Raw genomic sequence first — 14,005 nt, forward strand, 5'->3', positions numbered from 1 at the left:
AGTAGCTTCCAATAGCTTTTATTGGAGGGCTTCCTCTTGAGTCATATCGGCTTTTGCGCACAAGCTTTGCCTCTTCCTAGAAGCCTTTTTCATGGCACACCTTCTTTTTCCTTCGGTGTATTGCGTTAGAGGGGGCAAGGCTAAGAGAGGCCAGCGGTGATGTTGACCGTTGACCGGACCAGATCGGCGCCGCTGAACTCCCGCTTTATCTCGGGAGCTGAGAGATGTAGCCAAAGCAATGAGACTGTAGGTCTTTTAGGTGTCCGTCAGAAGTGGTCATTACAGAAAAGAGTGATAGCCAGAAGGCAAAGAAACGGGGCGGAAGAAGGATCGTTCTTTTGTCGCGTTGCTTTTGTTTTCTCCTTTGGTCGACTCGACTTCGCCTGGCCTTTCGTTGAGCCAAGGATGGTAGCTGGCCAGTAACGAATAGTGACCCGCTAGATCACTACTGCACTACCATCCCAGAAAAATACCTGATAGGGGAGCGAGCAGTCATCCTTTTTGGTGAGGCGCTACAAGAGCCTTAAAACAACGAACAGCCGGCTGGTCAACCGCACTAGCTAACTTATTTTTGCTAGGTCTCCTTCCAGGATACGGGCGAAGCAAGCCAATGAATAGAAGAAAAGGGCACGCTAAAGAAGCAGCGGGCTATCACAATTGATGCGCAACATTCTCTTCAGTTAGACCGTAACTAACTGCATTAAAATCCGTATAGTGCTGGATAAACGTAAACGTGAGCCCGAGACACGCCAGCTCCACCCTGAGTCAACATTCATGACGACTTCCCTTCGACTATTCCTATTACCATTTGCCCAGCAGCCCATTTAATATTCCCCACTGCTGCCTTTTCAGTCTCAGTCTATTTTATTAAAATAATGTGTCAGTTTTGCGCCGATTACAAATATGAATAATCAGTAACTCCAAAGGTTTTACGGAAGGTTGATCTATCGAACGTAGCAATACAGATGGTAAACTACGACTAAACGATAAAGCGACATCCAAGATAGCTGATAGTTGGTTTTTTCTCAGCTTCGTTTTAATGTATTAGTACTTAGATGGCTATTAAAGTTTATTGCTTCAAAAAAAAAAGTTTAAAAATTAATTAAATTTAGCAAACCAGAGCATTTCTTATCGACCAGCGGTCATTTCTAGTCGAGCGCATCGATGGAAATTAGAGACAGGAAGTAGCAGTGTCCTGCAATTTATAGAAGATCATAGTGATTTCAAGTTTTGTCTAAATTTTTGCGCCTGCACGATGCATGCAATGAAACTTCCAAGGAGCATAGTAGCTGGAAAAAACTTCACTCATGAGCAAATTGAAAGTGGCCATCATTTAAATTCAATTAATTTTTCCTCTCGCTGGCCTCAAGTGTCTCCCGAAGGCATATTTGCTGGAAAAGCTTTCAGCAATAGCTTCAGTAAAGAGAACTTTCTTTTTTTCCTAAAAAAAGAATATGTGGACGAGCCTAAGGCAGCTCGTCGTCAGCTATCGCCGTAAGGTCTAAACCTGTCTCATGTATTTTCGTTAAGTAGTCCTTACATTCTAAATAGTAAAGAATAGGAGCCTCAAAGTCAGAGGGCAATTCAATGCACTTTCAGTAAGCTAACATACAAGGGTGCACAGGTTGTTATAATGCGTCCATATCGCACTCTGATTTATTGCGTACAAATACCCTGTGCCCATCGAATTTGTACGAGGTCGAACAAGCTCCCGACATATCTATATATTCGATCAACCCAATCAATTTCTATAAATATAGCGTTTACTTGCATGAATACGCGTCTGTATACGAGAATCTAATGGATATTAGTACACCTAACGGCAGGTAATGGTTAGCTATTATTTCGCTCTCTGGCTCGTTGCTGCGCACCGATATAATAATCTTGATGAGTATATAGGGCTGTGACGGTTATGGTGGCTAACAATAGCGCTTTTAATACCATCACGGCAATTGCATCATTCACCGTGAGTATAGGCGGCCGACGTTGTTAGCGGAATCCTGTTTGTCAAACGAAGGACTATCGATATACTCTTGCTGCTGTCATCCAGCCGCAACCATCGTTCCCTTCTGCTTTAGCGTCTATAATTAAGTAGCATACCTGTACATCGTATTATGTAGCTGGACCTCTTTTCTTTCTATCGCTAATTTGCAGGTTTCGTTTTGTTCCTGCTATTTCGTTGCGTTGGCCCCTCGCCGATTGCACCTGTTTATTTAGTTGCTAGTCGTGAAGAGGACACCTCAGGCTTCTGCAACAAGCTCGCTTGTTCAGGCCCACTCGTTGACTGTGTCTGCTAGCTGTGTTACGAAAAGGAACCTACTGCTGAATCACTCGGTTGTAGTGGGGCCCGCTTTCTCTATGCTCTTTACTGTGTATGAAGTCCCATCGAAGCCGCTCGTTAGGGAACGCACGGATCTGGCCGCCGAAGGAACAAAATACGTATATCTGCAGCAGTAGCAAAACGGTTTCTTGTATAGGTGATGTCACTACGCGGTCTACGTGTCGTTTTCGTTTGCGCTTGCTAGGCCTGCTCGATTCAGTCTTTTCGGCCTTTTTTCAGGCTCTACTCACTATCCCTATCGCTTATTATCTCTCTCTCGTTCTTGTAGCTTGAAAGTCTGTGCCCGGTAGCCTCTAGTCTACCCTTTCTAAAACAACTGCGGTGGCGACGACGACTCTTGGCCTATCAGGTCCTCTTTCCGTTTTCGTCCCGAAGCCCGTCACTTGCGAGAAGATGTAGACGATGCTGGGTCGCCTATCCGACCGGCTAATAGAGCTACATTATTATATCCGTCACTATTTGCTAGCTCTAGTCTAGCCAAATGGAGACTGTGTCTTCACGCCTCTGTGTAGTTGGCAAAATGTCTCAATACAGCTGTGGTTGTACACCGTTAACCCATCAAAGTTAGAAATTTTCCCTGGAACCTTCTACTACTAATAGAAGTGCAGTGTATGCCATGCATTGTTGTTGCCTCTTAAACAATTTGGCGAATGTAACAAATTTGGGCCATAAAGTAATAACAGCTATCGCTTACGAAATGGTATATGAAAGTTAGAAAAATGCTATCTTCTAACCGGGGAACTATGGTTAGAAGCAAAACTAATTACTATTGTTATATCAGAAAAGTTATCAATTACAATATTAAATATGGCGCAAACGCACCAAATGTACACTGTTTGATATAGTTTTTTTTTTAGGACCTAATGTCGCACAAATCGCGAGGAAAGGAGCAAAGGCCAAACTGGCTTTTCCTAAGGACACGCTAAGTTGACGGTGAGCGAGACAAAAGCACTCATTCGCAAAATATAGCGGTCGTGACTCTGCGTCGCGTGAGCCGTTACACGTCTTCAAAGGATATCGGGCCCCTCAAGCCCTTATTAGTTCTTACCAGCCAGAAGCCCCCCGCTTACTAGGTACTAATTAATGTGTTATTAAAGCCATTACTATTTTTCAAGTAAGTTAATGAGCATTACATGCCTATAAATGCAATATAAAGATCCGATGTTAACAAGTTTCCGAAAGCGTTCCAAGATAACAACTGCAACGACATCTAAAGGCGTCGGCTTTTCTCTATTGATAGAAAATAGATGAAGAAACAATTGAGTTTACTTTGGAAATCCAATCTGAGCAATTTTTGACAACTTTGAGTATTTGTTATCACGCGCACAAATATACAATATTATTCTATGAAGCGCTTTCCGTCTTTAGCTGCCTGTTGCGCAACGAGCACGGGGGGTACTCTGGGATACGCTATTGATGCGTTGTTATATGTAACTGAGCCGAACAAGTTTCTACCAAAGTCTAGATCGTATTTTCAAAACAAAAGTGTTTACAGCATTTCAATTGTATTTTTAAGTGATCTGATTAAGTTTATATGGTTTATCAGTTTGTAGCCGATATGTTCTGCCATTCGTCGGTCTTACAAAAACCTGATATTCTATAATCTGTATCTTGGAGAGGGTGACGCTGTGTAGTACGCTGTACCTTGATGTGTAGTTTATATTGTGGTAGAGACACCGGCAGAAACATTACTGTTAGTTTATATTGCCTGTATGTGCTTTGCAAACGTAAACCTTTATGTTAATATATTGAATCAGCATTGTGTTTCGATCGACTTGAGCACGGAACGATGCTATAAAAAGTGACTAGAAAAATAAAAAAGACACTATATGTGACACATTTTAATGTTAAGAACCTCTTGAAATAGAGCGAGTTTTCTATGAGAAGTTTTTAGGTCAGGTACTATGATATCTTATGAACCTTTCAAATAGGTAGTACATAATTTTTCCATCAAGCAAATTTATCGAACACCATTCACAGAGTTCCCGTCGGTCATTGCCGATTTTTATATGCAGGATTTATTTGTGTGCACATAAAAAGAAGCTAACAGTATTAGGTGTTGGTTAGGGTTAGGATTTTTACTATAGACAAAACACCGAATCACTATTAACGGTCGCTAATCACGCTACTTTGTTTAGCATTAAGCAGATATATTAAACGCTTTCGATGACGATCCGAAGTTCGACACCTGTCGTCCTCCGCGTAACGACGTATCAGCTTAGGCGCTGTTATGGTAGCAGCCGAACTCGAGAAAGCGGGACGAGCTTGCGAAGCCATAATTTCAATAAATATACGATTAAGAAACGATCAGACCGATAGATACCTTAAAGAGGCGAAAAAAAATGACTCAAGTCGACGCAATTGACTGCCAGCAGCAACAGGAGACAACTAAGCTAAGGAGATCATCCTCGAAAACTTTTTATATGCCCAGTAACACTTATCAAACCATCAAGTACCTCCTATCCCAACAATCCTCTCTCATCTCCTATAACAGATGCGCATTTCTGCAATTCGTAGCAAGAAAGCCTTTTCTACTCCGCACGTTAGGCTTGTTTTATTCGTCTAAACCGTTAAAATAATTTAGTTATAAAAGTTTTTTAGCGATACATATGTACGCAAAAAACGTCTTATTTTATACGTATTAATACTATTTCACAGATTAAACGGTTTTTGTAACGTATTTTTAAAATTTCAGGTATTATTCGACTTAAGGATTTTATCAAGGGTGCTCGTCGCGAGGGCTGGAAGATTCAGATGTACCAGTTTGTGCCCAACGAGCCCTACAGAGATCTCTTTTGGAAGATCAAGAAGTCCGAACAGAATAGGGTCGTTCTAGATGTTCATAGAAAAAATCTATACGAATGCCTTAAACATGTGAGTATTATCCACTCCGCTTTATTATCATTAGTATTATTAGCGATATGGTGCACAGGTATTATAGCCTTGTGGCGGCTGAGCCTCATTGGCTGGCACAATATTCTATTGACTATATGGGGTCTCCTGTAAACATATCTGACTAGAACTACACGATCGAAAGACCTTCCTTCTCCATTTAATTAACCCTGAACAACTGAAAGAAACATTTAATGAACCTGTCAAATTGACCGTTGGAAACACCTGCATTTATTAGCTCATTGCGTTGGTCCTACCTGTATTTTTATATAAAAATGATTCTAGATAAAATGATGACGCGGAAAGCAAAGAAAGATCATTTGAGCACATCGAGTTATACAAATGAATGGACCAGTCACTGAGGAGGACTACTATATTCGTTATTGTTGGAATTATTCTAAAACCTTATTGATGTTTTTCATTGGGCTTATTCCTGGTGAGACTCTCTTAGTACGATTCTATGCTCTGCCCACGACGTTCCGTCCTCGTCTTAGACGGCTGCTTTTGGGCTGCTCCTTCATAGGTCTCGATTCGTAAGACAAACAATGAGATACTGGAAGATGAAATTCTGTGAATCTTCGTGATGAGCACTGTTTTTTTTTGTCTGCAACAAAGAATATGGCCAGGCTTCAAATAACACAGAGACACTTGTAATGGGAGACTTACCTGGTATTCAACGGAGATCGGAGGCAGAAAAACTTATCCTTCTGCTAGGATACTTCGGTTCGCCTATTTCTCATCAGCAGATTGGCTTCTTCTGTCAGTACAATTGGAGAGAACCTTTCGAGATTACTTCTCGTAAATAAGCGTTGCTGCTTAAGAGCATATAATTGGCTTATTTAAATTGAATGAAACGGACAACAAATTATTAGAATAGATAGAGGTAATCGGTAACATTCTGCTTGACTACACTAAATATCAATGCAAGCTTTTACAACAGTAATATACATAGTCCCTTTTATTAGACCGTCTATTCAAGGGACGTCAGCTAAGTCGCAGAACAAGGCAGTGCTTATCGGCACGCAGCTAGCATTTTAATCCGTACCTGTTTGACACTGAAGTGTTTAGCAAATCTGTAAAAGTCCCGAGACACCAAGGAAATTTTAAATCTCTATAAACATACAATGTCATGAAGGCTTTAGAGACTCTACCAGTTATTACGTATCAAGCACGACGAGGTATCTAAAGTCAGACTAGTCCAGGTATACGCATTAGAGTTCATTTAAATATGTTTCTCTCAACCACTATTTTGATTTTTATGTGTTTAATTAAACATCACATTTGTTTTTTGCGTTTCCGAAAACACAAGTCAGTGCCGTATGTGGGCTTCCCGTGGGATTGTCTGATGAGCAATTAACAAACGTAGTGTTACTATATTAATGAGTCGCCGTCGCAAGATAAACATAAGGCTAAAGAACAGTCGATGGCGAATCAACGTATCAAGATATACTTTTTACGTGTCATAAGCTTTTCTTATGGTTATAATAAAAATAATAACCGGCAGATTTTTTTACGTCTCATTTCATGAGATTCTGGAGTTGATATTTCTGATAGAAGCAGTTCACATAACTGGATAAGTATTTTTATCTATATTGTATGTTAAACCACAAGAACAAAATCAACTGTCATGTACCGTTTCCGAGAATATTTGTTATGTTGAGCGCAGAGGAAAATCAATGACGCCTAGTGCAGACGTATCACCACAGTTTTTTACAATTGAAATCTGTGCGGTAGCGTTTGTACAAACATATTTATTTCTTATCAGTCTGACCTCGTTCTGAAGTGTGTCCTGGTGATTGAATGCTTAAATGCTAGTTCAAAAGGATAGGCCAACTTCAAGTTGACCATATCGCTACGACTTACACCTCGTCGAACAGCGCCGTAGCCTCTAAGCTACTCTGTTGTCTATAGATGATGCTGACGCAATGAGATTTCGTGTGGATAAGTGGCACTTTTTTGTGCCTACTAAGGTCATTCTTGTAGTAGCACCTTTTGTCATTACTGAAGAAACCGTATATATCATACGCTTTTTTCGCAGTGTTTTCTGGCATTTTCTTCCCGCGAATCACTCTGTGAATTGTGAAGAAATACCTTGCTCTTCATGGTTACCCGCTCTCGTTGCAATTCCACGCGACTCAACTGACTATTGCTCGGGTACCAATTGATAGGGCAATCCTCAGCAAGTTATCTCGGAAAAACACTAAAAGCCTGACAGCCTGTTTCGCAACTTGAGTAATGGCTGTTAAAGCACAGTCGCAAATTATGATAATTACTGATTTTGCCTAGGGGCCTGCATGTATGCAGGGTCTCCTGCTTTATACTAGTTTGTCCCTTTTATCCTGTAGCCAATGCTACTGACTCCCTCACGTTGCTGTGAATTGTCTGTTCGACTTATATATGTCTCCTTTTGATCTCATATACTTCGTCGAAGAAGTACAATAAAAAAAAAAGCTACCGAAGCTCTATTTTCCGATGAGGATCCGGCCCCTTGACCGACAACTACATTGCGCAGTGGACCACTAGGAGATTTGCGCGCTCCGTGCTGCGTTTTTCTGGGCATGTCGGTTCTTGGCTTGCGTCCTCCTGCGACGTCTTACCATATGAACTTTCCAACAATAACATGTGAACAACAAGCTAAAGGCAAAGGTTGACCGCGCCTGGGATTTGAGGGGAGCCTGTGTCAGTGTTCGACCTCTCCTTATGCCGGCTTGGTTTCGTAGCAGGCGGCCACCCATCTCAACGCCACTTCCCATCTCTGTCTTCCATTCCCCTATTGTAAAGAGAGCGATTTGTTTTCCCAACCCCATCCGTTCCATTCCACCCATACACCCACCCCGCAGCTCGCAGGCAGACAAAACCGACAGTGTGTGTGTTGTAACGTTGTGCTCTAAAAATCGTGTTACTCATCGAGTCGTGCACTGCTCCAGTCTCTCGTGTCGTGGTCTCTTCTCTCTGACCCCAAGTGCAGGGCAGAAGCGCTGTGTCGACCCATCCGACTTTCTGGGAACAGACCAGCGTACAACTGGGAATATTTTTCCCCATCCCGAAAAGTCAGTTACACTGAAATGAAGAGCGGACACCAGCCAGGAAGCCATAAGCCTTAGGGTAAAGGACAGTGTCGCAAGGGGTCAAAGGAATTCAAAGAAATAGTGCGTATTAGAAAATATTTCGAGGCTCTGTTGTGCACCGTGCGTACAATCTCTTTTCCTTGCCTCGCCTCTGCCAAATCTTGCTCTTCGTCGCATGCGATAGGCAGAAGCTGTATATGATTTTAAAACTATTTCCGTTTTACGGTTATGTAAGTCTGTGTACTATTAGCAGTGTTATATTGTATGGGGTTTCTCGTGTAAAATAGAACAGTTCTGGCTAGCTACTAAAAAATCCAGTTATATATTGCATGTCACTCAGATTGGCTGTTATATATATATATAGATATGTATGCTACACTCAATAATATAGGTCAGTCAACAAAACATTCAGTAATGGTGTAAACACAAGGTCGCAATTTGGATGTAATAAAGGAAAACTTTTCCAAAACTTAACTTTTCCTGTATATGGGAGAATCACAGCTGCGTCTTATCCTACATTCAGATGTTAATTTGAGAAGCTTACTTTCTAGGATTCTTGACTCTAACATCTGGACCTTAGCTTTATGTATTTTTTTTTGTAGTTTTTCAGCTCATTTTTCGAATTTCAGTAAAATCCATATTATCTAAAGGCAACAAAACGCAAAAAAGGGCAGTCAGTTTTGCAAAAGATAGAATTATCGTTCCTTATCGTCCTCTTATCGGAACATTTCTATTCAGATATATCGAAATATGTTCAATCTTGCTCATTCTGCTACAAGGTTTTGTCTCGCTTAATGTTGAGCGACAGGGACCATTGAATGACTCCGAAGGGGAACGATGAATAAAGATGGAAGTTGGCAGAGCAAGTGATAAGGGGTTTTCTTTTTTTGCGTGTTTGGACGTTCTCTGCTTAAAATGTGGCGGGAGACACCAGAGAACCTCATTTTTTGCTTGTGTTTTACTGCCCTCTCACTTTACGTGTGAGTCTGTCGTCCGTTTGCCGAAAGAAGCGAACGAATAAGGTCGTCCATATGGAGGAGAGTCCAAGGGCAACATGGAGGTAGGCAATGAGCAAAACGGACTCGTGGTCCACTCAAAAATAGCGCGGCTCTGATGACCGCCTGATGCCAATGTAGAATGGAAGAAACATTAAGGCGGCCACGTTTGAACAGCTCGAGCGGCGGTAGCAGCAAGGCCATCACCAATGGTAGAAAACTAGACAAGCACAAAGATAAACGATGTTGAGGCGAACAGGCAGTTGGGCAGCGAGAAAAAAAAGCGGCAGCGTTCATGTCGTCGAACCATTCGGTCGATTTGGCAACGATTATACTGGGCCGCAAATGATGCCGGACCTGTCCCCCGCTTGTCATTCCGTATGAAGACAACGTTGGAAGAGTGAGCCAGAGATCGAAGGAGACATAGCGGAAGGAGATGAGGAAACCGTATTATATATATTTACACATATATACACATGACTAGGTATTTCATTTCAGTAATAAAAATAGAAAAGTACTACAGTCAGGCCCTCTTATAGTAGCTTCTACCCAGCCAGCCATACCGACAATCGGGACTGAGGAAAAGATTCATTTTTGCCGTTTCTGTATGTCTGTGCCTATGCGTTATGTAAATATCAAGAATCTCGAACCTTAATAAAAACAAACGAAAGAACGAATTGTACCAATACTACAAAGTAATGTAATAACCTTTTTTGATTTATACGGGTTGTGTAGTTTAAGTCGTTGGCAAGACGCACGAATATGCATATATATATATATATATATATATATGTATATATATGCATATATATATGTACCTGTTCGATGGACCTGGCATTGTACGCCAGTGACGTGTAGACAAGTGAATTAAAACTGATATAAGAGATGACGTAGCACGCTGCATTCTATAACAAAACGGTCTTTTTATTTCGTACCATAATCGAATTATTTCCTGTATTATATGAAGCTTAATAATGAACGTGCGACCCATACCGAAACTCTTAGCACAGAATGCTATTATGTATAATTACTACTATGTCCTAGCTATGTATTAAGTAGTAGGACCAATTGAGAAGTTGCGACCAACTCACCGTATGCGGTGGCTGCGTTTCGGACGACCAATATTAAATCAGATAATTCTGTAAAATAGCGCCGATATCATTTTCAACGTCTTCATCATTTCATAAGTTGCAGTGTGCGCCACCTTTATTTCACAGTTGCCGTACGTCACTAGGAGCAGATGTCCTGAGAAACGTCGCCGACGAACTGCAATCTTCATATGCTGCTACTTAGCATTTCCTTTCAAAGCACGAAATCCCCTTCCAACTAAGGAGCTCTAGTGCGTCCATAAACATTGTAATTATGTTGAGCCTTGATGACTGAGTTAGACTGTAATACGCTCGTTACTTTTCCCCCAAGGGAGTAAAACCGGAGCTAGTCACCACGATAGGTGAACTCATTCGCTTAGATTTTTTGTAAACGCGGCTTTGACGCGGGCTCACACGTCTTTCATGTTGTACTTAGGTCAAGAGCAAATGTGGCCCGTTTATACCGCATTGCACCCTAAATCTTCATGGCCTTTGTTTTAGTAACAAACTTACGTATAGCATTATAGTCCTGTTTGCACCTGCAATTCGACTACAGGCTGTCCTGCAGTCTTTGGGCACAATAGAACCGGCCATCCGTCCAACGAACCTGCACATAGGCTAAGCCCCTGCCGGGAAGAAGTGTCAGTGAGGAAAACGTGGCACAACGTGGTCTCTCTTTTTTCTGCCTTTCCGCCACTATGTTCTTCAGCGGATGTCCATCTGTTTGTCCCCTAAAGCCAAACCATCTTCCCTCTTCGTCTGACACCCCAATAGCGAATTCTGTCTAAATCCCTTCCAGTTGAAGTTAAGAGAGGGGAAGGAAGTTGTCTTCCCTACTCGTCGTATGAATTACGCACTGACAAGAGGCTGACCAGTAGTCAAACGAAACCCGAGGCAGCCAATGTCGCAAATTTGATTTACCGCTCAGCGCTACTGTTTTTGCTGTTGCCGCTGATGCTGCGGTGGTGGTGGCAAGAAGCTGAGGAAGTAGGAGCGTGGCAGCCATAGCTGCTGAGCTACCATAGACACGGTTGTGTGCCGGCTTCATTGAGCTGTTTCTAGACTAGATTGAAACCAAACGGCCAACATCGACAAGGTCGCACGCTACTGCTATTGCTTGGCAATCGTGTTAGCAGAACTAGCGAGACACACGGACAACAGCGGTAGCAGAATTAGGCACCGGCGATGGCAGAGTTAACAAAGTTACGTTGCTTTTTTTTGCATGTCCCTTCCTTCTCCTCCATCTTTAGTTTAGCCCTGAGCTGGCGCCGATCGAATTGGCCAAGTACCTTTCAACACTCCGAAATGCTTTCTTAGTGTTGCCCTTTCCTTCTCGATTTCCTCATAAAAGACCTCCTGTGAAGTAGTTCAAAAACTCGGTATAGTTGAGGGACGTAGAATTTCCACGCTTTTACATCTATGCTGTCTTTTACGAGACTTCGATGTCGGTTTTATCTTGTCCGTATTTTTGAAGTTTCTTTTTTGTCGATGTTTGGAGTTGTTGCTACGCAGTAGACATCGTAAAGGCCTTGCGAAACCGTTTTCGTTTGTTAGTGTTAACGGGACAGGCACTGGAAGCTGAAACAGACTGTATTCTTAGCTTCGCGTCTGTCCATTTTTCTCAAAATGTTATCGGATTCAATTTATCCGCTTTGCTTTTCACGCGGTTTATGTTTCTTTTGCGGGATTACGTTAAAAAACTACCGAGCCCACCGGTAGCAGCGTAACCAACCTAAATCAGCGCGTGTTTTTTCGGTATTGTCGCTATCACCATTCCGGCCCGCTATTTCGTCGTACAAATTGGTACAACTATTGTTATATCTCGAGGTAGATGCATCTCTAGCCTATAGTGAATACCAATCCTGTCATTTCTGTTTGAAAACCGCAAAATCAATTTCGATCGATGAGCTCAATAGAGGCAGACAGATATTAGCTGCTTGTTTTTCCTGTCATAATGAGCATGCAGTTAAGGTCAAGTTGCTGAAAATATACACGATATTCTATTGTTAGCCATTGTTAGTCATCAATACACACCTGTAAATGAAACACCGGTATAGTTTGAACTAACATTTCTTTGTTGTAAAATAGGCTACTTTTTTTTTCTTAAATTGCCAATGCCATTCTCGTTTGAATAGAGCTATGGGATTGCATTGTAGGAAATTTAATAGGACCTGTTATTGTGTTAAAAATTTAAATCAGGTATTGTGGTCCAAATGGAAGGTTCAGCTCAGGTGTGACCTTAATAACTTATGTATTATTATTCTTAATATTCTATCGGGACATACTGTTTCTGCAATTTGCGAGTATATTAGATGAGAAGTTTTTTAAAAATCCGACGGAAATTTTTTCAATTATGATTACAGTATAAGCATTGAAACAACACGCCGACTAAGGAGCATTTATGTTGCTTGCTAGTACGGCTCTAAGCTATAATCATTGACGCCAGTTACTTGCTATGCTTACAGGTGCAACATTTGTGATTCGGAACCAGTGGGTTGTATTTGAGCGTTTAGGAGCGACGTTGTGTCTTTTTTTCGAACAAGGTATCATAGCTTCCGTTCCGTGAAAGCTTCAATTAAGATTTCGCACTTTTTCCCTGCAATGCACGTCCAACGTTAAACGGAGCGTAGAAAGACGCCCAGCGATTGAACGTGCTTTGTAACTACTACTAGGCGGCAGGCATTCAATACAAAACACTCATTTAGACTACGATAAGCAAACATAAACGATCCTTAAAGCTTTATGAAGATAACACGACTGAATACATGTTTTCATCAATCTTCAACGAATAATACTCTATCACCAATACCAGGTCGAATAGAAGTTCCGTTTTTGTAAATTTTAGCACTCAATGTAGTCTCGTATAAAAAAAGTTCCGAACCAGTATCTAAATTCCAAAATAATCTAGTGGCAGAGGCTGTTAGTAGCAGCGTGATACGAACGTCTTTGCAACATGCGTTAAGAGTTCATAAGCACGCAGGCGGTTTTGTTATAAAAAGTGCTAATTTCAATGATATTTAGTGACCACCAATTATCCGACAAGATATTCTGACCCTGACGGACAACAAACCTTCCCTCATGCTAATCCTAGTACATAATATACACGAGACGTGCACAGTTGTGTATGGGGCTTGTTTCGGTATCAATTTCGGTCTGTAGCCAGCGGCAAAGGGACGGTGTGAACGAGCGCTGTTACTCTAAGTGTGATGGCAATACAAACGCTGGGTTAGCGGCCGGGAAAATTGACGTTGGAGATTACAGGGGAGCGGCTAGGGCAGTAAGAGACCGCAGTCCGGGACAGAGCGATAAAGAGTGGCCTCGAGCGGTAAGTTAATAGCGCTTATGACAAATCATTTTACATTGATGTCGCATGCCTCGATTGCTGTGACTTCGCAACAGCTGGATACTTGAGGATTTTCTGTGACTCACCAGCTTCTGAGCTTCTGTCTTTTTTCCCCCTTCTCTGTCAACCATTGGGGACTGTCGTCGATCCTCCACCGCCAGCCGCTACTCGGAGCGATTTCAGCCGCTTCTTCGTCGAAGACTTAACGTTGGTTTGTTCTCACATTATTTATCTTTGGCTTTTCCGCGCAACTTCTACGTCGTCATGGCCGAGAAGAA

General features: G+C 41.8%; 1 protein-coding gene across 8 annotated transcripts in view; it reads left to right on the top strand.

The window, feature by feature from the left end:
• LOC111246347 (glutamate receptor ionotropic, kainate 2-like) overlaps positions 1-14,005 on the top strand; it is a 294,379-nt gene that overhangs the window by 212,851 nt on the left and 67,523 nt on the right. For all 8 annotated transcript variants that reach the window (XM_022795808.2, XM_086984972.1, XM_086984973.1 and 5 more), the window contains one exon: positions 5,037-5,215. In XM_022795808.2, the coding sequence (XP_022651543.1) occupies positions 5,037-5,215 (179 nt within the window). The remainder of the gene's footprint in view (positions 1-5,036; positions 5,216-14,005) is intronic.

This window comes from Varroa destructor, unplaced genomic scaffold (genome assembly GCF_002443255.2).
Source record: "Varroa destructor unplaced genomic scaffold, Vdes_3.0 BEIS01000003.1, whole genome shotgun sequence".
NCBI classification, from domain to species: Eukaryota; Metazoa; Arthropoda; class Arachnida; order Mesostigmata; family Varroidae; genus Varroa; species Varroa destructor.